This window comes from Patagioenas fasciata, chromosome 8 (assembly GCF_037038585.1).
Source record: "Patagioenas fasciata isolate bPatFas1 chromosome 8, bPatFas1.hap1, whole genome shotgun sequence".
NCBI classification, from domain to species: domain Eukaryota; kingdom Metazoa; phylum Chordata; class Aves; order Columbiformes; family Columbidae; genus Patagioenas; species Patagioenas fasciata.
Window position 1 is genome coordinate 6,182,783 of NC_092527.1, and position 25,714 is coordinate 6,208,496.

General features: G+C 44.9%; 1 protein-coding gene across 6 annotated transcripts in view; it reads right to left on the bottom strand.

Annotated features, from left to right (window-relative positions):
* PRKG1 (protein kinase cGMP-dependent 1) overlaps window positions 1–25,714 on the bottom strand; it is a 425,347-nt gene that overhangs the window by 10,001 nt on the left and 389,632 nt on the right. For 3 of the 6 annotated variants that reach the window (XM_065843185.2, XM_065843184.2, XM_065843188.2), the window contains 5 exons: window positions 21,322–21,418; window positions 7,295–7,434; window positions 3,938–4,027; window positions 2,382–2,523; window positions 343–506 (listed from right to left, as the gene is read on the bottom strand). In XM_065843185.2, the coding sequence (XP_065699257.1) occupies window positions 343–506; window positions 2,382–2,523; window positions 3,938–4,027; window positions 7,295–7,434; window positions 21,322–21,418 (633 nt within the window). Of the gene's footprint in view, window positions 1–342; window positions 507–2,381; window positions 2,524–3,937; window positions 4,028–7,294; window positions 7,435–7,547; window positions 7,774–21,321; window positions 21,451–21,519; window positions 22,137–25,714 lie in introns of those variants that run through there. The other 3 variants (XM_065843191.2, XM_065843190.2, XM_071811576.1) reach the window with 3 other exon arrangements.

Below are 25,714 nucleotides of genomic sequence, written 5' to 3' on the forward strand. Positions count from 1 at the left end.
TATAGGACTCAAGTTCCCATGGTCTCAGTCTCCCTCCTTGTCAGATGTGTGGCCACGCATCACCGCACCCCCTGCTTGAACTGCAAACCCTTTCCCCACCACGTTCAGCTCACTCTGGGTTACAGTTCGGGGCCAAAAATGAGTTTTTAGGGTGTCATTTCACAGTGCTTTCCCAAAAGCCTGCTCGCGTCCTGCCTTTTGAGAGGAAGCTGTGATTTAAAGTGGAAAACCTAACGCGCAGTGCTGTGCCAGCTCTGAACCTGTCCCTGGCCTAATCAGGGTGACAACGGCAGAAAGATTCAGCTCTCTGTTCCGCAGCAGCGCTGGCCCCGATGCCCATACCTGCCAGTCAGGAGCTCATACATTAAGATTCCCAGTGACCAGTAGTCTGCCGAAATGTCGTGACCTTTGTTCAGGATGATCTCGGGGGCTACGTACTCCGGGGTGCCACAAAAAGTCCATGTTTTCTTTCCAAATCCTATTTTCTTTGCAAAGCCAAAATCGACCTGCGGAAAGGAGCAGAAGCAGCATCAGGGCAGAGCACCAGAGGAATGTCAGCCGTGCGCCCCGCTCCTCTTGAAGTGAAGCAAAGCAGAAAGGAAAGTCCCCTCGTGGGAATATTCTCCTCGCTAAAAGCACCGCGGGTCCTTCCAGAGCCAGACAACCGCAGTGACTTTTTCGCCCGTTTATCCTTTGAGGTATGAAAGGAAGGTTCTTGTGAGGGAATAAGAACAAATGCCAGCGCTGAGGGTTTCTTGGCAGATGTAACTTCGTATCATTCACAGCTCAGGTTGACTTATTTTGCCTTTTTTTTTTTTAAACTCCCAGCAAGGAACTAAATACTGACCATTTTGGCACCTACTGAGAAGGTTCAGATTCCTCTCCCAGTATAAAGAGCCATGCAGTATAACAAGCATCCTCCCAATTTGCTTGAGGCTGATGGAACATCCTTGGTGGGCTCCCAAACCTCAGTGTACCGCTATGGCACCAGCAAGCACGGAAAATCAGATTATCCTGGGAAATGAAGCAGAGTGCAGGTATTTTCAGCTCGAGCCCAGAGCTGTGGCCTGCAGCACTCTGCTGTCCCTTCATGGCTGGGAGATGCTCCTACACCTTGTGCTGCTCAGGAGCAAAATGTCCCACATGGTGACAGTCCCAGAGGGATGTGGGACACTTCTTGCACTATCATGCACATGGAGCTGGTGACAGGGCCAGCAGAGACCCAGGTCTGGATCCTCCTGGGGTAAGGAGAAGAAGAGACTTTATCGTCCTTTATCATCAGGCACCTTGTTGGACTCCTCGGCCTCAGCAAAAACCTATAGAGGACAACACTGCCCTGTCCTGTCATTCATTAGGTGACACACTGTGGCTGCCACCAGGTCATGATGGTGATGGTCCGACTTAGTCCTCCTGGCTCCTGATGCTGACCCCAAGTTTCCCTTCCCAGAGGTAGGGAAAGGTCCCCAAGCAGGGGGGCAGACACCTTGCCCCCCCTGGGACTCTCACAGGGAGGACAGCAGCTCTTTCTAGGGGCACATCGTCCCATCCTTCACTGATGGCTTCCCAAGCGCCCACACCATCCAGTGCTCCCACCAAGACAAGTCTTGCTTTCCTTCTCCCCCTCTCCACGGTCTCACCCGGCCGTTCGGGGTACCCCTTACATGCAGGGTACCTCTGTGCTGATTTCTGAGGCAAAAAAAGTCATGTGAACGAATAACGCAACAGAGTGAAACCCATCAGGAACTCCCTAATTTGGGGGATGGAGGTCTTTGCATGTGCTGCCGTCCTGGTTTGAGGAGCTGGATCTTGTAGGGGGACAGCACTGAGAAGGGCCGTGACTTTGTGGGAAGAGCAGTTTTAGGCAGAGGCCTACCCAGTTGTCCCAGAGGAGCTTGCACAGATCAGTAACACAGTCCAGAGCAATTAATAATAATAATTTTTTGCCATGGCAGGGTCATGATTAATATTTCCATGAAGAACAACTTTATTATTGCCCACACAAAGGGCCTGACACAGAAACAGCAGCCTACAAAATTTGTTCCATCAGCTGCATCTAAAGCCCACAGATGCAAGTCTTCCCCCTCTCTCATCAATATTTCAAGACGTGTATTTTATGTTATCTTTTAGTCTTTCCATAGCTCCGAAACATCTGGGTGGATTTCTCCTGATGCTCGTTTCTAAACATTTCCACTTCAAGGCTACGGATCTGAATTTCAAGGCAGAATTAGTGTTTCCCAGCTCAGCTGTACCCTGAGCCTCAGTCTGTGGGAGGTTGGGGAAACATCTCAGTGGTGGGTGACAACACCCTGGCCCTGATCTGATCTGATCTGATCTGATCTCACCTCACCTTTTTGGCTGCACCAAATGTCGCAGACACTCACCAGTTTGGCATAACCTCGATGATCCAGAATGAGGTTTTCTGGCTTGAGGTCCCTATAAATGATCCCCTTGGAATGCAAATAGGCAAATGCTTCGACCACGCACGCCGTGTAAAACCTGGTTGTTGAATCCTCAAACGAACCTCTGCGTAAAATGGGAGAGGAAAAATGGATAAAGAGATTAGATCTCCTCCCTTACTGGACTTCACGCTACTGTTAAAATATCTATACAGTTCAGTAGAGTCACCCTAACACCTGGAAAGTGCCTGTTGCTAAATGCACCTTTATATATGAATTTAATTGTATTTCCATTTTTGAAGTTAGCATCTTTGCCTCGTTTCAGCACCAGTTTGGAATCAGTTTTCCGAAGCAAAGCACTCCCCTGCCCGCTGGGAGCTGGCTGAGCTCAGAAGTGCGTCTAAGCTAGGTGGCAGCAGAATCACAATTTAAAGCTGAGAGAACTGAAGATGAAATTAAGAGGCTTAGACAATGATGAGGAAAAAATGTCACCCAGCACCTGCTAACTTTGCTGCGATTCTTGTTTTAATGGTCCGGAAAAGACACGCTGGTAGGAAAAGGAAGAATTACAAAAAATTTGTTCTAAGTAATTAAAAAATAATTTAATCTTCGCTTTGCAATCCATCTTTCTGATGCATTTCTTTCTCTTCCCAAATTGAATTATGTTCCAATTCTGAGCCTACTACATAGTTACACGTGATTCACTGCATCTTTCCCTGCCTCGTGGGTGTGTTACGTCCATGTCCCATGTCCAACCACCCCCAAAACCAAATGCTGCAAGGTCAAAAATCCTGCCGGGGCAGGAAATGCCAGGACCACATTTTGTCATGCGTGATGGCATGGTATGTAATTACACACTTTCCCAACAATCTTATTTTTCCATAGCACCCCCGTGTCCTGACCGCGTGGTGCTCCGTGCAGGGTGTGGATTTGCTGCATGATCATGTTTCCCAGTTGGATGAGCGGCCCTCATTTAATATGTGATATCTGGACTAAAAGCCTGCGCAGGACTACGGATTTCCTCCCGCTCATCGCTACCATACTCGACTGTGTTGTAAATATTAAGAAATATTAACAGATATTGTTTATCACAGTGCCTCCGTGACAGAGGTGGATGTTGCTATTCAGGGTGGCAGATTTTGATTAAAATTAAGATATGCTGCTGGTTATTTAGAGATGAAGACGCAGGGAAAGGGCAGTCAAAGACTTGTTGTAGATGCAATTTATTGCTTGAATACCATCGCTACCATCTTCTGTATCTTTTCAGAGAGGTCATCACAAAGTAGCTCTGGATAAGTCTCCACTTATATCAAGCCTTGTATGTGTTGGATACAACCTCAACCGGTCTTCTTTCTCAGTTATGACTTTGTTAGAGGCTCAGTTATCGCTTTGTCAAACAAAAATAGCTCCCCATCTTTCCGGGATCTCAAATCAAACGTAGCATGGTAAGATCCAGGTTTTGCCCATCAAAGACCTCTGGCTATCTGAAGGCGTATTAGAAAATATTCCGCTTTGTAGGACAACAGTTTCTTAAAACTCACCTGTCCCTGAGAATTGTCCAGAGCTCTCCACCTAGACAGGCTTCCATCAGCATGTACAGGTACTTGCTGTCCTTGAACGTTCTGTAGAGCCTGTTGGTGGCAAATGAGAAAATCATACATAAATTCACCATATGAGCAAAGGCACCAATCGTTCTCACTTCTCACGGACTGTGGGCTTCACCCCAGGAAGCACCACAACACTAAGGGAAATCTTTCAGAGCTAGGGCTACATTTAAGGAGATTATTTCCATGTCTTTTCTTGGGTGGGAAATACCAGTATTTCAGCAGAAGAAGATGCGCATCTGAGCTGTGAAGTCCATCATGGACCTTGGAAGAAGATGTCACCGCTACTCCGGGTGCTGCAGGTAAAACCTGCCACTTCTAACAGCGTAATGTGACACTTGCCTTTCCGGATGTGCTTGAAAGAGAAGTGTTCCTATCGTTTTTTATGACATCCATATCGTCTTATTCAGATGAGCCCGGCTGCAGATGGGCAGCCTTCCTTCCCTTTGATCATTTCAAACAAGCGCTGCCTGATTTGTGATTAGTTTCAGAACTTAAACCCACTGATGTGGTAGAGCTTAAAGAGAATTCATGCACACACAGGTATCTAAAAGTGCTTTTCCTCTTCTTTCCAGGGACCGAATGTGGAGGAAAAATTGCCTAAAGGCTTTATAAACCTCCCTCCCAAGTGCCATCTAAATTATGTGGTGAAATCTGATATATTAAACAAATGGAACCATACAACTATGGAAATAAAAATAGGGAATTCAGGATTAGCTGTTTTATTTAACATTGAACTGCTGTTGTACTTGTTGTTACACAGGTGGGTATATGTGGGTTGCCGGCAGGAACAAGCTCATTGTATGCGGATACTGGAAAGGCTTCTTAGCAGCTGCACTGTTTAGAAACTGATTTAAAAATGCGAGTTCCAAAGCAGAAGGGGATGCTGAGGGATATTCTGCTGCGGTGTCATTGCTCCATTCATGGGAATATCCAGGAGTTAAAAATTCAAGGGTGGATGCAACACGATATAAATTAGAACAGGTGGTTTTGCAGATTCCAGCTCTTCCCAGCTAGTGATAAACCCAGTTCTTAATCTAATACGCTCGGTGCTGATCTACCTGGGAAACACTCTGTAGCTAAAAGGTGCCATTTACAGCCACGACGACACTGAACCTGTGGTTCAGATCTTGCCTTACCTATGGTGACATTTAAAACCTCAGTTACAACCCCCTTCTCGAAAACAGTTGGAACAAATGTTCTGACCTACATATTCAAGAATCAAGAATATGAGTAACTATTTTAAATTACTCGGTAATTTAAATGCTACTGAAAGAAGGCATTACTCTCTCTAGTGCAGGTAGCCCTACTGAAAAATGGCTTTCCAGAAAATTCTATGGGCATCAAATCTGGCCTAAAATGTGCAGAAAAAAAAAAAAAAACACATATAAAAAAATAGTTTCTCAGTAGTAATGGAAACACCTTTGTGTTTCCATTTCAATATTTGAATTGATTTTTTATTAATTTTCTTAGTCATCTAAATATCTGCAGATCCAGGGCAGACTTCCACAGCTCAACACTTGTTTGGCCCTTTACCAAACACACACAGAGGATTTTGTTCTGTAAAATCCTTAGGTCATCTATAAGTACATTTTATTTAGCCGTACTTGGCCTCTTCCGCTTCTTCTGCCTTGTTTAATACATTTTAATAACCAAACATTCTTCAAAGATGTTTAATGAAGTTTCATGACGAGTTAAGAAAATAATCAGGTTGTTTGGCAATTTCATCTTTCCTGTTCTGGTGTCCCAGAGGTTGTGTCTTTGCTCAAAGACCATTTGAAACCTACCTTTCACCTGGCATCTCAAAACACAATTAATCTATTGAAGTGATAAGATTTCTGCCTGCAGCGCCCAGAAAAATATCATCCCAGGTGCTCCAAGAAAGGTCATAACCAGGTTATGAGTAACTTTAGGATAGAAACTATAGGGCAACTTAAAATCCCCGTGAATGTGCAAAAGCAGAAGTGAGGGGTAAAAGTGAACACAGAGTTTGATAAACCAGATATTTTCTAACTGTGGCACATGCAGTGAGAAAAGTTTGGGCTTTATGACTTAGAAAGCCCCTTCCCAGTGCAGGATTTCCACGGGGGATTTATTAAAAATAGATAAGGATGGCTTGTTACTGTAAAGGATGGGAATTATTGGATCATACAGAAGGAAAAGACCTCTGGCTAACTCATCCTTTTTTCACCTGCCTGCTGAAAGAATAAAAAGTGGGAATTAAGAACTATTTATTTTATTAACTATGAATATCGGTGACTCCATAAAGAAACATTTGTAGGCTCAGGATTTTATTTAGGATGGGATATTTCTGTATACAGTGTCAAAATGTCCCTCCAGCTGAATGGCCCCGCACTTCACCCTTTACATCCCCTTCCCGAGACAGCTCAGGCTGCAGAAAATAAATCTATAGGCTGAAATAGCCCCCGCATGGTATATTTGGCTCTAGCCTAGGTAACGGGGGCATGTTTGTGAAGAAAATATGACGGCACGAAGGAAACGGCAGCTGGGCAGGGTGTCGGGCTGCAGTTGTCATCCATGAATCAGAGGTGAAGCCGCGGGCTCCGAGGGAATCCCAGGAAGGAAACACCCCCTTGGTGACAAATGGGGTGTCGGTCCTGGCCCGGGATTTGTCTTTGCTTTATCGCAGGGGTTTGGTTTCGCTCTTGGGTTACTAAGTCTCTGCGGAGCAGTTTTTGGGAGTGGGGTTGATGTACTCACAATCCTCGAAGGGTCAGAAAACTTCCACTGTTAGGGTTAAAACCAAGTGCCCAGCACCTGATTTTAATCACTGGAGAACTGTACCTGCTTAGGTTTAGGAGAGGGAAATGGTTCTAGTGCATTTGCCTGTGATGAGCCAAGGGACACTGAGCTGGATCTAATATACCCTAAAGAGCAGCTCTGGATACAACAGAGCAGCACATGACGTTGAAAGATTAAACCCTGCCTTTCAGTTTCTTTTTGCAGGAAGGAAATTTCAGAAGAAAAAGGAAAATCAACCTTTAACAGTGGCAATGCCAAGTCACGGTGCGCGTATCTACCTGGAGCATCACAAAGCCCCATGAGCGTGGCACGGGGACAAAGCAAACCAGTTTAGACTCGAGTTTAGTTTAGGCTTGGGCAGATGTCCCTCATGGGCAGAGTAATCCCACGTTTGCCTGTGGAAGACCTTATTCCTTGCACTGTTCTCTGCAGTCCCTTGCAGGGAAGCTGCAGCTGAAGTGTTTTTCTAGCGATGGGAGGTTTTACAAAAGGCCGAGCCCAGCCGTGCTGCGCTCCCCCACGGGCCGGTACCTCACGATGAAGTCCGAGTGCGCGCTCTGCATGATCTGCTTCTCCGAGCGGATGTGCTCCTGCTGCCTCGTGTCCACGATGTGACGTTTCTTCAGGATCTTCATGGCGAACGTTTTCGACTCTTCGCTTTTCAACTGCACCTTGGGTAAAGCAAGCAAAGGCACTGGTTAGGAGCGGGGCACATTGCCTCGCTGCATGGGGACCCTGTAAACCCACCACCCTACCCACCCTACCTTCAAATAATTCCTCTCACCTCTCCAGTCATCAGCTTCGCTTCGGTATGAACCAGATTTCTGAATTTCTTGGCCTGTCGCTAAACTGAAAGGCCATTTCTAAAATCCCCACATACTTTAGGGGAACCCCAACCGCTGGTGTTCCGCTCAGGTCAGACGTTGCTAGCCAAGGTACAACCTTCACAAAGCCTTTTGCTGTTGCTAGGAACAAATGCACCAGCTCTGGCAGGGAAACGTGGTCCTTGGATGTTTGTAGAGGATGAGCAGAGCTGGCTTTTCAACAGCACCACTCCGTCACAGCTTTACTTTTAACCTTAAGCCTCAGTAACTTATTTTTAGCCCGAGACGAAGTTGTTTGCTTGCTTGTCGGAGTAACCCTGGTAACTTCTGAACCCTGAGGCATCCCCAGCCCGCTCTGAGGGACCGGTCCCCATCCCAGCCGTGGAGCGCAGCCACCCGTCCCATCTTGGCCATCCCCTCTTAGTCACCGCCCAGCGAGAGAGGAACCTCATCACACATCCAGGCCTCTTAGTTTGCTGAATTCCCCTGGCAGCTGCTCACAATAATATCACCAGTTAAATGCTCTTCCCCCCTTTATAGCAAGAGGTGCCATTTGGTGACTTCTATTTTGGTTTTCTTGCCTGTCATAAAGCCCCATCAGAAATCCAGCTGGCCTTATAGGTTAGGAGACAACATCCACGCGACCACAATATATTTAATAGAACATCTATTTGTATTGGGGTTGATGTGAGACATGGCACACATCGTAACCTTGAACGCTTTCCTCCCCATTTGCTTTCTTCACCTAATGGTCCAGGTCACAGGGAAAACGCAAGGAGGGAGGGTGTCCTCAGCATCTCGTCTTTGTCAGGAATCGAACTGGCACTCGGATGGCCACAAAGATACACATCACATAAGGAAATCAACCCCAAAAGGCTGGTTCTCAGCTGGCAAAGAGATTTCCACCATCACCACCATAAATGATTCAGAAATAAACCCTCATAAAGAGCCCACCCATCCGCGGCCAAAGTTTTCATCCAAAATTCTTCAAGATGTATATTTGTGTGCATGTATCTGTTTTAAAACCACCCAGGCTTTCGGTCCCCCAGATTTGTGGCTTCTGACTTTCCCCGCAACCACAAGCATTTCCATGCCCACATGAAACTTTTCTTTTTCCAAAGAATGCGCTGCTCTGCATTTCACACTGAGACGTGTAATTATTAGCTTTGCACGAAGCCCGCCTTTGCCATTTAATCTTCAGGGAGACAGGGTACAAAGCCCTAAACAATCCCCAGAAAATACAGAAAAACATTCTTCCTCATCTCCACAGCAGAGCTGCTCGGTTCTTTATTGAACTGGTGCTACACAGCGCTGCCTTTGCTCTGTGGTTTGACCACAGCTCAAAGCAGAACGAAAATCTGCATTTAGGGCAGGCTGAAAGTGATAAAAATATTTTTGGTTTTGGGTCAGGGTTTGTTTTTTTTTAATTTCTTTTCTTTTTCTTTTTGAATAAACTGCATATGGAGTCTAGTTCAACCATTTGAAGTAAATGATTTGATGTTATCCAATGTAAATCAAAGCAGGCTGTTTTGGGGAGAGGGAGAGGAGTGAGGCGATGCCCGTGGAATGAAGACAGGAGGAAAGCGAAGGTAAAATCTGAGCTGAGCAGAATTTACTAAAGCTCGCCAAAAAAAAAGATCAATCAAGGTTCATTCTGACCAAACATTTAGACCTGGAGAAGTTATCCCTCTTGCTTCTGATGGCAAAGCAGATCGCATGGTTTCCCGTCACATCTGGCGATGGACAAGCGCCATTAGTTGCCATACTTTCAAACAAAAGTCTGTGCAAATCTCTATTCTACATTACAGACCAGATTTGATTTCTTTCAGCCTGTATTTTTTAAGGCTCGGCCGTCCACAGCCAAACAATAATGAACAGTGGAACCAAGCAAGTAGCTCCAGTAGCAAATTTGAATGTTTCTTGGTCAATTTGGACAGGAAACATTTCTTTTTTTTTAAAAAAGGTATTTAACGCTCTAAACTTACCTGAACCATAAATTCCTATTTTCCTAACGTTAGTCTGTACTAGGCATCAGTGTTAAAATTAAACGCAACAACCTGCTAGAGACCCAGATGAATAAATTCCAATATTTTATAATGAATCCTAGTATGAATAAATCCTGATGTGTTCCCTTCTAGTCTTTTCATTTTAATATCATGAATTCTGACCACCTTATTTTTATGTTTTTCATTAAAAAGGCTATTTCTCTTATTAATAACCGGGTTTTTTTCAAGGATGCCTGGGCACATGATGGGGAAGTAACCCGTTTCCCTATAGACATACTTGCACAGGTTCTAAATAAGCACAAGAAAGGAAATTACTACGAGGAAGCAGAAGGCAGTGGTTTGATGATGTTATCACTGCCACAACTGTTCAAATATAGAACAATCAGGCGGCTACAATTAGCTAATGCAAGGCTTTGACCTGATGCCACAGGAGAGTTTAAATCCATTTTCCATTCCCACTCCTGGCGCGTTTCAGACCACAGGGGATTTGTGAGAGTTGGAGAGCGCGGGGGGCGGAATTATTTGCATTAAATGCGCTGATGCACCAAAACAAGCCGCTGAGGTACAAAATCTAAATGTTACGGTTTGGATTACCCAGTTGGCCACCTGGAAAATGAATTCTGCAAACTTCTCCTCCTTCTTCAACATGTCCAAGTCCTCCTCTTACTTTGGTGTTTCTGCCAAATGGGGGAACTACAAGGACTGGTTTTATGATGTAAAGCTGGGGAGCTCTAGGTCATTTCTAAGACTCTTAAAAACAGTAATTTATAATATTAAGCTCATGATAGTTAACAGAAAAAACACATGTTAAATCTCAATCTAATTTCAAAAGCAGAAAAAAACTTCTCTAGGAGTCACCTGAACTTTTTCTTTAGAAAAAAGGATTAATGTTGAGAAGATGAGAAGGGGCTGCTGAGACCACCCTGTTCTCCAATTATAATGAGAAAAATAGCGCAGGGAGCTGCAGAAGTCACAAGGATTTTGCCCCTTGGTTCAGGAGGAGGGGCAGAAGCTCAGCCCCCCATAGACACCCACCACAAAAATCTCCTAAACGCTTCAGAAAGGGGAAAATCGTGCAGCTGGCCAAGGTGGGCAGTTTGCAAAGGAGCCGTTCTTGCTGCACAGCTCACGAGAGCAGCTCTCCCGCACCTGGAAGCAACACCTTACGTTTCAAAGGACTATTGATTCGGTGGAAACCTGCTGGAGCCTGGGGCTTTAATCGCTCTCTCCAAGAGCAGCCGAGGATCGACACGGGGTAACCACCGACCTCCAGCTCTCTCAGCCATATTTTGCGAGCTTAAAGAATTTCTGGTGCCTTTCCTCCTCCTTTTTTTCAGTCCTCTCCTCACACTGACCTTCCCCAGTCATTGCCCTTTCACTGGCACAAAAATCTCCAAAATGACTCTGGAAGATGGAGTGATAAGAGCAAACATCGAGGCCACTGTAAATGTCCACGTTCAGCAATAATATTAAAGCTGTTCATCTGCTAAAAGGTTCAGTGGCAGGAAAAAATTAGAAATAAAATTTGTAGCACGGAGCAGACTCCTGCCCTTTCTCTGCACCTTCGTACCCACATTTCAGCTTTCCGTTTTAGGTCCATCTCATCACCGACCTCTGGCACACAGTCTGCGCCTGCAATTCTGTCTCCAACTTGCACGGACTAATCGCAAAATGTGAAGCGAGCTGAACATCCAACCTCCACTGCGAGCAGGCTCGCACCATCCTTTCTACTGCAATAAGCCCCAAAATGGTGAATCCAGGGCGCGGCGTGGCCGTTGGCACAGTGGTGAGAAGGCTGTGGAACACCAGGCAGGCTGAGAAGCAGTTGGATGGATGGTTGGATAGTGGGAGGAAGAGACTCTCCCCTGAAGCCCAAGGTGCCCTTGCAGAACCGCTTCACCACTCTTCAGACTTGGAAAGGAAAGAGGGAGAGGGGCTCCTATCAGGGACATCACCAAGAGGCCACCAAGCCTCGTCCAGCTGTTGTTGTCTCACAGGGGCACCAGGAGCAACCTGAGGAGTATCAAGGAGGATGACAGAGCCCTGGAAGTGGTGGTGAGTGTCTCTGGAGCACAGGGAGTTTGTTCATCAATCCTCCCCGTCAAAGTGAAGGGGTTTGAAAGGGGCAATCAAACACGGCAAACCAACAAATGGTGACAGGATTGGTGCCACAGTTGGCGGTTCGGCTACTTAGACCATGAGAAACCTGGTCTACTGGGGCTGATGGGGTCCATCTGTCAGAGAAGGTGAAGAGCATCTTTGGACAGGGGCTCGCCAAGCTGGTGAAGAGGGCTTTAAACTAGAATTGCTGGAGAAGGAGACCCTCAATCCATCCCACTCCACCCAGTTTGATGCCGGTGCCAGCAATGGATGCCCAGGGCCCGGAGAAGGGTCACAGGTCAGCAGCAGAGCACCTGAAGAGCAGCAGAAAGCAATTCCAGCCTCTGCAGCCAGTACCTCAGCTTCAGCGGGGGCCTGGCTCAAATGTCTCTATTCAAACGCACGAGCACGGGGAATAAACCAGAGGAGCTGGAGATGTCCAGAGACCTGCAGGGCTGTGATCTTATTGGCATCACGTAGACGTGGTGGGATGGCTCCGCTGGGCATGGATGAAGAGCCAACTGAGAGTTTATGGGTCAGGACTAAAGGGAGAGCAGGGACAGGTGACATTACAGTGGCGGTCTACTTCAGGCCACCCAACCAGAAAGACCGAGAAGATGAGGCCCTCCATAGACAGGAGCAGCCTCATGTTCACAACCCTGGTCCTCACGGGGGACTTGAACCAATCCAATATCTGTTGGAGGGACAACACAGCAGGGCAGAAGCAACCCAGGAGGTTCCTGCAATGTGTTGATGGTAACTTTCTTCTCCAAGTGATAGTGAAGCCAATGAGGAGAGATGCTATGCTGGACCTTGTTCTCACCAGCAAGGAGGGGCTGGTGGGGAACATGAAGCTCAAGGGCAGCCTTGGCTGCAGTGACCATGAAACGGTGGAGTTCAAGAGAGTAGATTTTGGGCTCTTCAGGGTTCTGCTTGGTAGAATACCATGGGATGAAGCCCTGGAGGGAAGAGGGGCCCAAGAAAGCTTTCTTCTGTGCCAGCCCCGAAGCTGCCTTCTCCCCACGTGCCTTGCTGTCACACGTCACTTGGGGAGCACCGTCCATCTGGTGTCATCACCTCATCAGCTCCTCTTTGCCTGTGCTTCAGCATGATGTCACACTCCGATGTCACCACGCGTTTTTTTGGCAGTCTGAGTCATCGTGACAAAACTACCCCCAAGTGAACCCAAACAGACGGGTCACCATCCAAAAATATGCTCAATCAGAAGTTCCCTTGAGGAGGACATGGCAGGGAAACAGGCGTCATTTTGTTGCTAATAAGTTGAATTCACAGGGCTACCTTGAACTTCTCAGCGTTGAGAAAGTAACGCTGCTTCAGTGGAAACGCTTTAAAAAGTTCAGCATGAAGGGGGTGAAGATGTGTTGATGGCGAGCTGAGTAGAAGAGGAACTCGACAAGATTGGGACAAGATGCAAACACAGCGGAGAAGAGGAAGAGAAAAGAAGGAGAGATGAAGGGGAGAAGAGAAAGAGAAGAGATCCAACCTCTTCTGCTTTTCCAAGTCCTCGTTTCCTCAGACCTCAGCTGGCTTCTCCTGGCTTCTTGGTGCTTATATGAAACTGTCGGAACTGCTCCAAAAGCGTTGCTTTGCTTTACGGTGTAGAAACTTCTGCAACTTCCAAAACACACAGTGAGCTTGAAGCCGGATTATTTTTTTTTTAAACACAGCTATAATTCACGTACAAATAAATATGGTTTTACACCTTACTGCTTTTTCATACTTTCTGGGAAAATGCATATTGATGAGATAAAATCCAGGCCTTGATGGAAAAAAGAGTAAATGGATCCATCTGAATGTTTCTTATCCTTCCTTTGTCCCTAGTTACTATAAATGATATGTGTATTATATACAGTCTGCAGTGCGGACCAACTTCCCTGCAACTCCAGTGAGAGCTGAACGGACACAACGCAAAGTGAGCCTGAGAATCTGTAAACCTTAATAAATATTTACCGGCATGTAGAACAATCCCCAAAAGAAGGATTTCTTTTCAGTGAAGACTAGTGCGGTGCCTGAACATTGCCATACCTCACCTGAGGATAAATTATTTTAACTGCACCCATCTCATTCATGTCTGGTCTTCTATTCCTGCATCTTCTTCTAGCAGAAGGCAGCAAAGAACTTCTCCCAATGTTTTGAATTCCTGTTTACTGCAGATGTTGTATCTGTGGGTTACAGCTCTTGCATGGCTGTGGGTTTTCCAAGAAGCCCTACAAGTATGGTACTTTTCTCCAGGGAGCTGCTACAGACACTATTTGTCCTGTGCAGATAGATCCCTGCAACCATCGCACAACAGACCCAGGGGCATGAAAGCAGAGCTGAATGCAAATGTATATTTATAGTTTATCCTTCCTTCATTTTGGCAGATACACAGATGTTACAGTCGGAATGGTCAGATTTCTTCCTGCTGATATAACGGAGGTATTTGAACATGAACTTTTGCAGCACTCACGAGCCTTTTCTGCTGATCTTTGAGGGAGCTGGCTGGGCTCCCAGCTCAATGGGAACACACACAGGGAGCCGAGTTTGTGCAAGTTAAAAATATTCCGTTTACTCTGGAGATGTGGTTTTATCCTAAACACGCAGGAAGGGTGAGCTCGGAGGAGCTGGACAGGAGCTCTTCTTGAACTCCACGGTCTGCGACTCACAGACAAGTTTGTCGTCGCTCATGTCTCCCGTTGAATCCCCTGTGTGGGCACAGTGATACCTCTATAATGACAAAACCACTTTTCCAAAGGGCTTTGTCTACTTTCCTTTTTTCCTTGATGTGTATTATTCAGATATAATGGAGCCACAAATGTGTGCTACCATAAAACGTGAATATCTCTGTATCACATTAAATAATAACTGACTCAACCGCAGCGCTCGGGAACTGAAGTGCAAACGCTTTTGCTGGTTGGGTATGCCCAAGGTCCTTTATTTTGCACCGTTTCTGAGCGAGATGCATTCGAAACACCGAAAATAGCAGCAGCTGTTGCTGAGCGCAGCACTTGCAAGCTGAGCTCTGCTAATCCCAACAGCTGAGCTGCTGCATGAACAAAGCGGCGGCTTCTCCCTTCCCCAGCCAGAGTCCAGCGTGCTTTTAGTACCAAATATATTTATGCTTTTCCAGGATAAAACAGATTTCCCCATATTCATATTCTTTGCCTTTCAACTGGCTTTCTACCCATTATTTGTTTTTATTAGCAATCATTACCTTGTTTGTATTCATGCCTCAAAGCCTCTTGTGGTGCTCGGTATTGTAGATGTCTCCATCAGGGTTTTGAAGGTACTTTGCACATCTCCTTAGGGCTCTCCTGACCTCAGGCTTACCAAGAAATTATCCAAATTATAAGCAGGCTACACGATGCTTCTCACTATGCCCTTTCCCCCCACTCTCAACATCACGTCAGTTTTGGGTTAGTTGCGTGTCAACGGGCAAGGTGACTGGACTGGCTTAGGCTGGAAAATAAGTCAAGACTAAAAAAACACCCCAAAGATGGAAAGAAAAAACATGGAGTAAAAATCAGGTCTTTAAGAGGGTGAAATTTTGAAGGATGAATCGAGAATTAATTACAAGGGGGCAGCAGGGTGGAAACTGAGGATGGATGGAAACTGCCCATGACAGTGCCTTTATTTTCTTTAAAAAAGCCTAGGTTCAACTGGTTGGGAAAGCAACAAATACTGTAAACCAGTCTGAGTGCTGTGGGGCTCTTCAGGAAAATCAACCGCAAAATTACACTCTATGAAGCATACACTAAAAAATGTGCATTCCTTAGAAAACCTGAGCTATTTAACAATTAAAGTTGCTAAAAACCTGTAATTCTGTGTTTTGATCTCTGTACTGAAAATTTATATTCAATGCCTGACAAACATGTACAACTTAGTTTTTTTATAAGCAAGGGCATTGGGAAATATATTAAAACACGTCTTTCTAGAAAGCCCAGAGGTAAATATTATTTTTCAAAAATGTCTAGAAGGCTAAAAAGCAGGGAGGAATGTAAACTGTTTCATGCATAAAATCATTCCGATAAAGAGTAAACAGCAGTAGAAGGGTTATATAGTTCAAATATGCAAAACCAAATGGAAAAATTCACCACTGTGGTTTATTGAAAATATCAGATGGACCTAAACCCTCCAACTCCATATGGGATCCAGCCCCACTCCTGAATTTGGCTTTGTCTGCAATATAGCACTTATTCCTACATCTTAATTCTGTCTCCGACTGGCGCTGAAGCCTCTCAGGCTTCCCTCTCCTCTTCCCAAACTCTGACAACATCCTTTCCATCGACAGACAAGTCCCGAGAATATGTTTCCATTTATAAAGGATGTGTTTAATTCCTTTAAGGAATTAAAAATCGAAAGAAATATTAAAAAATGGCTCTGCAGTGGTCCAGCCCCACCTGCCAGTATCATTACAATGAAGCACCCTGTATATAGTTAAGAAGGGAAGGAAAAAGAAAAGGGCCAAGCATTTATCATTTTGCTCAGCTCCGCAGCAGTAGTTTCGTTATCAGATGAAGGTGGGGTTTACTCAGGCACCTGATCTTCAAATCCCTCCTTTAAATCTCAAATTTCCTGACCTTGGTGGCTCCCAGAATGCCCATTCTTTCAAAAGGAAGGAGGCCGAAGGATTCCTGACAACTGAAAATGAAGAGATTTCAAAGAGAAGACTGATCTTTCTCATAAAAAGCTTCATAATAGCTGCAACAAAAGGATAGCGATGCAATAGGAAATTACCACTAATAAATATCCGAATTATGCATCTGTCAGTCTATTGGAAGACAATTATGGAGTTTTTTTTCCTTGCCATCTAATTAATTTGCTAATGGTTTTGTTTACAAAACAGGCCAGAGGCTATAATAAATTCGAATGCACTTCGTAATCTGGGGCCAGATTTCTCTTAAAACACAAATAAAAATGAAAAATGCTCTACTGTCCATTTTAAAAAGGTGCTGTACAGCCCCAGTAAAATGTGGCTGAAACTAAGGCTTCATTTTGATGTGTGTGTCTTTATTAATCTCCATATCATAAAGGAGTTTATCTTTAGGGGCCACTATCAAGACAAAAGGACTTCACGGGATATATGGCACCATAAAACACTTTCATTAACGTATTGGATTACGAAATAAGAAGAACGGCATTAACTTTGCATGTATTAAAATCAAGCTGGAGAGGGCTGGGAGCACTTTTGAGAAGAGGAGGGGAATCAAACCCCATTTTTACAAATTGAAGCCATGACTTGAAATAAAAGGGACATCAGGCGGCAGTGGCCAAGTGCTGCCCCTGTTGTCTGGCTCTACTTGAGCCAGGCCTAGGTTGGACTAATGTGCCTGGTTTGGGCATCGCTCCAGATTGGTGAGAGCTGGCTGGACAGTGAGGAACCAGCCTCATCACGGGCCTGGAAAGCACCAGTTACATGTAAAGCTCAAAAGAAGCACATTTTTTTCTTTTAAAGAAAAGAGTTCTTCAGGTTCACATGATAATGGTCTTCAAATACAACCCAGTCTTCAGGGTTATGTGTATTTGTGCTACAAGTGTACTAAGAACTACAGCAGGGAGATGTCAAATATTAGGAAATACCTTCCTGGGAGGTTCCTTCCCCAAAGACTCCAAGGACAAATTAGGGAGAGCTGGTCAGAAGTGATCAGGTATATTTGCCTGGACAATGACCTCTTCAGGTCCCTTCATGACCACCTGTTTGAAATATGTGGCTCTACGCACCACCAACTTCTGCAAAACCACTGAACGTTGAAATACACGACTAAATGTTTTGTCAAGTCAGAGCTAAAAGTTGAGACTGTCCTGGTGCCTTCAGGATGTCCCAGGCCATACGTCACCCATAGGGGCGCAGAAGTTCTCTCCAGGCTTGTCTACATGAGGGACGGTGGGTAAGTCTATAGGTTTTCACTGACGTATCTGCCCTGAGAAGCGAACAAAGATGTAGCTGAAGCCAAGTCTCAATCAAGCTTGCGATGGAGCACGGAGAAGATATATTATTTTTGCAATTTTATAACAACAGGAGCGATTGAAAATCATCTCCTTCCTCTATTGCTGAATGATTGTCAAAAGTGATAAGTGCATAAATCAATATAGCAAAAAGGCACATGTTGAGGTTTGGACCTGATATTCACTCTCCCTGTGCTCAGCCATCACACACATGAACTGATTTCACAGCAATAATGGCTCTAACCCCTGTATGTTTAGATACTCTGGTGCCTTTATTTCAAATAACTGACCTGGGGTGGTTGATTAGAAACACAGGACTTAAATTAAAAGGAAATTAAAGAACAAAGATGTGAGCAATAAAGTTCAGGAGATATGATTATGATGGTTGAGGACATCCGACCTACAGCTCCATCCTCTGCAAAGCAGTGCTTGGCGGGATATGAACCCGAGATGACATATTTGTTCCCTATTCCAACATATTATGGAAACACCTGGATCCCAACACAAAAGATGCTCAACTGACACAACGCTGAGAAGCTGAACTGCAAAAAAATAGTGGACGCATCTGTTAATCCATGCTATTAAAAACCAAGAAATCACCTCCAATGTTTTCTTTCTGCCCTGCTAAGGGAGGTGACGCCAGCTGGAAGCCCTCTGAAATTAGGGTGGCTTGTCCTAGGAACGTGGCACTGCTGGTTTTTCAAACACTGAGCATCACACAGGTCCCGCTGTAAGGGAACATCCTTGATGTGATTTTGTTCTATGGCAGAGCTGGTCCTTGTGTAAAATATTATAGCTCATGTGCTGCTCAGCTGGCTTCTCCCCTCCAGAGAATCACAAAATAGTCTGGGCTGGAATGGACCTTCAAAGCTCATCCAGTCCAAGCCCTGCCATTAGCAGGGACATTTTCACCCAGCTCAGGTTGCTCAGAGCCCTGTCCAGTCTGGCCAAGAGACAAAAAAGCCTGGATTCCATTGTCCAGCTGGGGATGAAGAAGGAGAACAGGATCGGTAAGGACAAGACACATCGCAAGAGGCACCTGGTAGCCTTCAAAAAACAGAGCAAACAACGTATGACATCAATGCAAATCGGCTGGAAATGTCTCTCGACATATAAAAAATAAAACTACCCAGAAAACCAGGGCAAAAGGATATTTCCATGTGTCATCTCCACAGAATCAAAAATGATTTCAATTTTAGGCTGTCTCGCCTAAAAGCCACAATACTTGTGTACAAACGCGTTGAGGGGTGACCTATGCAAACAGGCACCATTCACAGAGGTGTCTGCAAAACCAGCGTATAGCGATATAAACCACAGGTGGAAATGAAACCGCAGACCAACGGGAGCGTTATTCCTTCTTGGCCAGCAAGACACAAACTAAATCCCAGACATTCCACTTTCCAACCAGACACCACCAGTTGCCCTCTGGAAGGGTACAGAGATGCCCTGAGGGGCCTTGCCCACAGCAGTTAAGCTATAAAAATCCTCTTCCTTGCAATGTACTTAATTTATTTGATCAATTTGACTCTTGGAAAGCACAAAAATGTGAATGTTTTCCAGGAAAAGAATTCCAATGCTGCTGTGCATTAGCAGGCACCGTCACACACTCAGGCAATAAAAGAGGCAATCCCATTTAATCTTTTAGCCTTAAATTTTAAACATACTTTTCATGGCGAAGACAGAAGGAAGAAGTGAAATTCTAGGCTCAGTTTTGACAAAAAGAATATTTTCTTGTTTTCATAACAAAATCTCCCTTGCTGGTAAAGAAAAATAATAAAATCCAGAGTGCTAAGCTAAACATTTAAATCTCTCTTATTCTTCTGGATGCAATTCAGTACTGGTTAGGAACTACAGCAAATGACCTTCAGCAGCATTTTCCTGCTCAGGAGAGGAGCACCCACCCCTGGAGAAAATCCCCAAGAGATGATGGAAACATTTCTCCCATGAGTAGGTTTCTGGAGGCTGTGGAGGTGGCACCAGGACTTCTTGGAGGTTTCTGAGATCTGGAAATCTCAGAAAATTTCAATATCTCTACCTGACTCCAATCTGATCTGTTGAAGGAACTGAGCACGTCCACTCCTGCTCTTCCTCACGTCACGTATCACTAGGATGTGGGTTTGGTCAACATCTTACAGCTTCCAAATTCACTCTGCGAGCAGCCAGAGGCCTGGCCCATGGCCACCAGGAACAGCTGAATTCTCTTTTATGGGGCACCATAAGCATGCAACCAACCTCACGCACCATCCCAGGAACACCTTGAGGTTTTCAAAGCTTGATAGTGTGACTCAAAAACAGCCTTAAAAATGAAAACAAACCTCATAAGCTCCTTCACAAGCTCCAAACTGGTGGGTCCCTCACTCCAGGTCAGCTCAGGTGGCAAAGCCAGTGGTGATGTTAATTTAGGAGACAAATCTCCTCAACAGCTTTATGTTGTTGTCAACAGAGGGGGAGGGAGCTTCAAAAGGGAGGTTGAGCACGACCTGAACTGAGCTCTTGCTCTAAAGTATCCTCAGTAGCAGATGCCTACAGAAGGAGGGGGACAAGGACAACCTTCCCAGGCTACACCTGAGCTCTCGGGACTCTCTTCCAAAACAACAGCTGCTAGTATCAACTAAATACAGAACTAAACCCCCAATCCCCAGGACGGGACCAGCGTTCTCACGGACGCACTCTCCTCCACGTGATTTTGCATCCATCCAAATAGGAGACGTCATTAACAAATCACGTGGAATCGCACTTTTAACACAGAATTTACTTGTTACATCACAAATATCAACCAACACACTCAAATCTGCCTGTTTTCCAACTCTCGGCACTATGGCTGCATTTGGTTCCTGCAGGGTTACAGAGTGGGGACTCCCCTGAAGTTCCATGGTGGCAGCAGTAACTCTGTTCCCTTTTCTACCCTAATCTACGGGAGTTCCTAAAATACTCCACTGCTGTCCAGTATCAGGTTGTCAGCGCTGTGACATAAACAAAGCTCTTTCTATTATAAGTTTTTGCATCTATATGATAATACGAACGGGTCAGGCAGCGGCTGCCGTTTCAGTCTCCTCCCGCTTGGGCTTTGTTTTAATCAAGACTGCAGAGGTCAAAAGCCAAGCAGAGCAAAAAGCAAGCTCAGATTTTGCCCTTGCTCTAAAAACCTGCCAAAAAAAAGTAGTTTTATGTGAAGCGCTGTCACAGTTCAGACATTGAATTTACAGCTGACTAAATAGATCCGTGTCTAGTCTTGAATTAGAAAGTGCTTAGAAGAGGCATTGCCCCGTTACTCCAGTTTTGGCTGATTAAGATTTCAGGTTGCTCTTTCAGTCTTAGCACTCAATGACCACACAACTCGTCAGGTTGTTTTTAAGAGACAATCAACGCCACCAACACAGGACCACTTGGCGGAGAAGACGCACGCTCCTCTCTCAACATAGTACATAAATTCTTCTTGGTTGCTGTAAAGGTTGGACTTAATGATCTTAAAGGTCTTTTCCAACCTAAACGATTCTACGATTCTAAAGCATTTATTCATACAGTTCAACGGGAAATGTAATTTAGCTTTCTTCGACCATTAGAAAAGATATAATCCCATCACATGATTTTCTTCCAGTTATTCAGGTGTAATAACAAAGAAAAATACACGGCGCTTATTCTAGGACTTCATGCAAACTTCAAAGAAGAAAAAGTTACCTACCAGCTCGACTCGTCCAAAGCCTCCGACTCCAAGGGTGTCGATGATGTTGAAATCAGACAGTTTCAGGTTGGCGAAGAAGGCAGCTTCGGCTTCGTATCTGGATTTTTTTATGCGAAAAAACGGAAATTTCTTAGAGGCGCAAACATGAGCACTGCACAACACTGTACCCGAATGGCATGAGCGTGGAACAGCCTTTACCTGCTTCATTTCCATCTTATTTCTTACAGTTTGCTTTTATTCACGCTCATCGTTTTGCTGGTCCCAATTATAGCATCACTCCGCCGTGCACCGTTTTCCAGGTGAGAAAAGCAAACGTACCTACTGCATGCCTACAATGCAAATGTCTGGCACTGCAATTCAGCTCCAGCTACCCAGCCAACGCTACATTTTTATATTTTCTATTGATCTTCTTGTGGGTGGGTTTGGTTTTTTTTTGGTGGCTTTAAGTATTTTTGGAAGACAAAGTCTCTCATAGGAGTTTCTCTTATCCACAAGCTGGCAGTAGTTTCTATAAACGTTTATTGAAAGTGGTAAGATCATTAAGGTCCCTGGAGAGAAATCACAGCCAGGTTTTATGAAATCAGATCCGATAAGCTGCGGGCTGGTGTGCAAATGCCTGAAATGAATGACTTCAGTCACATATCAACATTCCTAGAAGAATATCTTCACTTCTTTTCCTCCTATAGACCCACTCGGAGTAGACGTCCCAACCCAGGAGGTCCCAAAATCCAGATGCTCTCTCTCTAGCCCGTGTCCAACTGGCTCCCAATGCAAGTTCACCAAGCCCTTGACTAAGGCAGCATGCAAATCCAGCCCATGCAAGCCTGCCAAAATGAGCTTCCCATGACTATCCTCATGAATATGATGCCTCTAAAATAGCTCCTCGTCAAAGTTTAAGCTATTTTTAGAAAGGCTCGGAGGGGAAATGGATGAACGGGATCCACCCACTCAATAAAGTCTGACATTCAGCTGCCGGAGAAGACCCCGCGCACGTCCAACCTTTGGCCGCTGGTGACACAGTCGTACGGGAGGAGAGCGGTGACGGATTATGGAGAGAGGCATGGAGGGTGTACGGGGGGAGCTGGCTGGGTTTTCAGTGCTTAATTATAGCTGTAATATCTTTCAATTAACAGAGCGACCACAATCCGCTATTTCACCTGGATGCTTCATGTGTGCATGGTAATGGTAGCGTAAAGATAAAACACCACAGCGTTAGCCACCATCATATATATGTATCTACTCTCTGCCTTTTTAATATACCTTTGTCTGTCATACCTGTCTCTACTTCAATAACGGGATGGAATTGATTTACTAACTTTTTCCCCTCAAAGCACCTTCTTTAGTCTATTTAGAACTCCAGTCACACTAGGCGAGAAAGAGCAAAAGAAAACTCGGAAGTTAAAAGGGAAAAATAAAAAGAGGCGTCAAGATCGGTGAAAGGTCACGTCATCCAGCTCCAAACCCAAGGCAATAGAGCACAATTTTATCTCGGGGGTGCTGTTGGCAAATTACTTAAGCTCTGCTTTATTATTTACACTGTCACCAGATCCTCTGGGTGACCTTGCTCCTGTGGCCACCGCAGCCGTGTGCAGCTGATTTTGGAAACCCATTGGTCCCCAGCCCGCTTTGAACTTGGGATAACCTTGTGTGACACAGCTGCTTATCGATCGCTTTATCCTCACCACGAGGGGCACGTAAAACCTTCCTCTGCTAAAGGAAAGGCCTGTTTATTTGTCCCCTTCCAAATCACAGCAGACGAGTCTAATTTTAACGATAAACGTACAGAGTTATCACGTTCCTGACCAGTTAAATGCCCTTAATGATTTATAATTGCTAGGAAGATGAAATCCCAGCACAGAAAAGATCGTTTTGACAGTCAAACAATGGATGCAAAACTTCAGGTCCAGAAGCCCAAGGCTTGGGAGCCTCCCTTCTTGGGGAAGGGGGCAGGAAAGAAGATTTCTGGATGCTGAGCAAGCGGGAGATGAGAGATGCCTGTCCTGGTTTTGTTAAAAACCAAGTTTCTTTTGTAGTGAATTTACCTGTCAGCTAAAGCTTCATATCAGCTGCATTTTCCTGGAGAACCAGATCCATGTTTTGGTGAACACAGCAATGGAATGCGAGGTTATTGATAAGCATGGATGGACATCTCGCCAGAGGGGCAACAAGAAACAGGTGACCAAGAAACTGACCAACTGTGTATAACATCCCATTCATGTGAATACTTCATCTAAAAGTGGGAGATCAAGAGGATCTTGTCCCTTTTTTTCCCTTCTGCTTATGGCCGACATTAGGAGAGGATTTTGCGAGTCCTCCCTGTGAACTGAGGCGCAGTGCCAGACTGAATCCAGCTCCGGTTGGCTGCAGAGTCCAGTCCAGGACTTCGGGTGCCGGCTCTGCAGTTGCTGGGACTTTCAGGATTGGTTTTGTATATTTTGTATTATTTTCTCTATTCTTATCAGTAGCATTAGTAAAACATTTTTGATTTTTCCAGCTCTCTTCTCTCTGTCCTTCTTTCCCTCCTGATTGCCTGTCCTGAGTGGGAAGGGGGGAGAGGGGGCTAACAATACATCTGCCAGGGTTTGATTGTCACCACGCAATAGAAAATCTTGACAATGCCAAACAGCAGCGTGTCGGGAGGGTCAGGGTCTCCAAAAACATACAAAAAGCAGGTAAGACGTGGCACGGTGCCGGGGTGCTCGCCCCAGCAACCGCAAATTCCAACAATCCTCCCCAAAATCCCTCAGTTTGACGTGAGACGGGATCTGCCGCTCCAGTCCCAACTTCCTTCTTGTTCTGTGTGTCGAGGCACAGAAGCCAAAAGCTCCGCTGGTAGACTTTAAAGTTAGAAAAAAAAAAGGCGTTTATTTATAATTTTGCTTAAAAAAATGTACTCGCAGCATTACTGCGATTGCTTTTTGAAAGCCCTTGGCTGATTCTCTTTGACAGACTGCTTATGTGTAATTAGTACACACGTGTGCAATAAGGCATATAAAACAAACTGGGTGCGGTTTTCTACATACTGTGCAATAGGCCTCCGAAAACCAAAAATATATAGTGAAACTAAAATGTCTGTAAAATCCAGCAAGCCCTTCACGTGCTTAGTAACAACAGTCACGTCTGGATTCTGTTTTATTCCCAGCTACAAAGGTTAAAGTCCGCTTTCAAATCCTATAAATGAACACTTCAGCCCTACAAAGCTTAAAGATAAATCTCTTCAGTCACTTCAATAAAAATCTCAAAATGCAAATATTCCCAAACTACCTCCTAAATCAGAAATCAGGGTAGAACCCTCATCCTGAAATTCAGAATATGGACTGAACTTTCATCCTTCAACCTCCTTAATGTGAGTGTGCTGCTCCCTGAATAGAGACTCCCAAGATTTTGCAGCATGTGCTCCTTGATCTACAAAATTACAGTGAAAACCACAGTATATCTTAATTTTATCACCTCCAAAAGAAAAGAGACGTTTTAAGGCATTCAGAGGGCAGTGCAAAGACACACAGAAGTTGTATGAAAATTAATATTGGTTTGGCTTTAGGAAAATGTTTGCTTCTGGACCATGTTGAAGAAATCTGCTACGCTCAGATAGTGGGGAGGACGCTTGGGGGAATAGAAGAGAGATGAGATGAATGGTAGAGACAGTTTGACCCAACTTGTGCAAACTGACATGGAAATCTCTCAGCAATCTGTGGGAAAAACGTATGTGTGTCAGGTCAGGGCGTATTTATTTTGGTACCATTTTGCTGATGCCACAGCCTCTTCCCATCCAGTACCTTGGCAGTATCATGAGAAAGGCAGTTATATTCTAAATATTCAGCCCTATACCAGTGCTCTGAGACTTTTCAAACAAGAAAATCGTTCTTTTTTTTGTCCTCTGTGAGAGCTGGTGATTTAAATTCCTAAATTAATAGCCACTGGGAAGACACCTGGGGAGGCACGAACGCTGATCAGCATCACACCAGCGTCCAGTGACATTCTGCAGCTACGCATGTGCAAGGCTTAACTTTTCTGTTCTGAGATTTCTGGGGTTTTCTGAGGTTTTCTGACTCCACTTGATTTAGATATAATTAAGAAACGGTCCTCCTCCAGGTATCTTGGTAATTGTGCTTCTTGCCCCAGCTCTTACAGGCCAAAACGCCTGGAGAATCATTGCTGGAAGCACACAGGAAGATGCAAAAAACATGTGACACAAAGCGGGAAAACCAACAAGAAGTCTGCTCTTTAAGAAAGAGCTTTTACAATCAAGGCTGAGATTTTCACGAGAGCTTGTGGGAAGCCAGGTATCAACTCCTAACATGCTCTCAATGGGCCTTTTTTCTATTAAAACTGGGTTTTGTTGCCCACCCTACTCAACCAAGCCTGCCAGAGCTCACAGGAGAGGTGTCTTCTC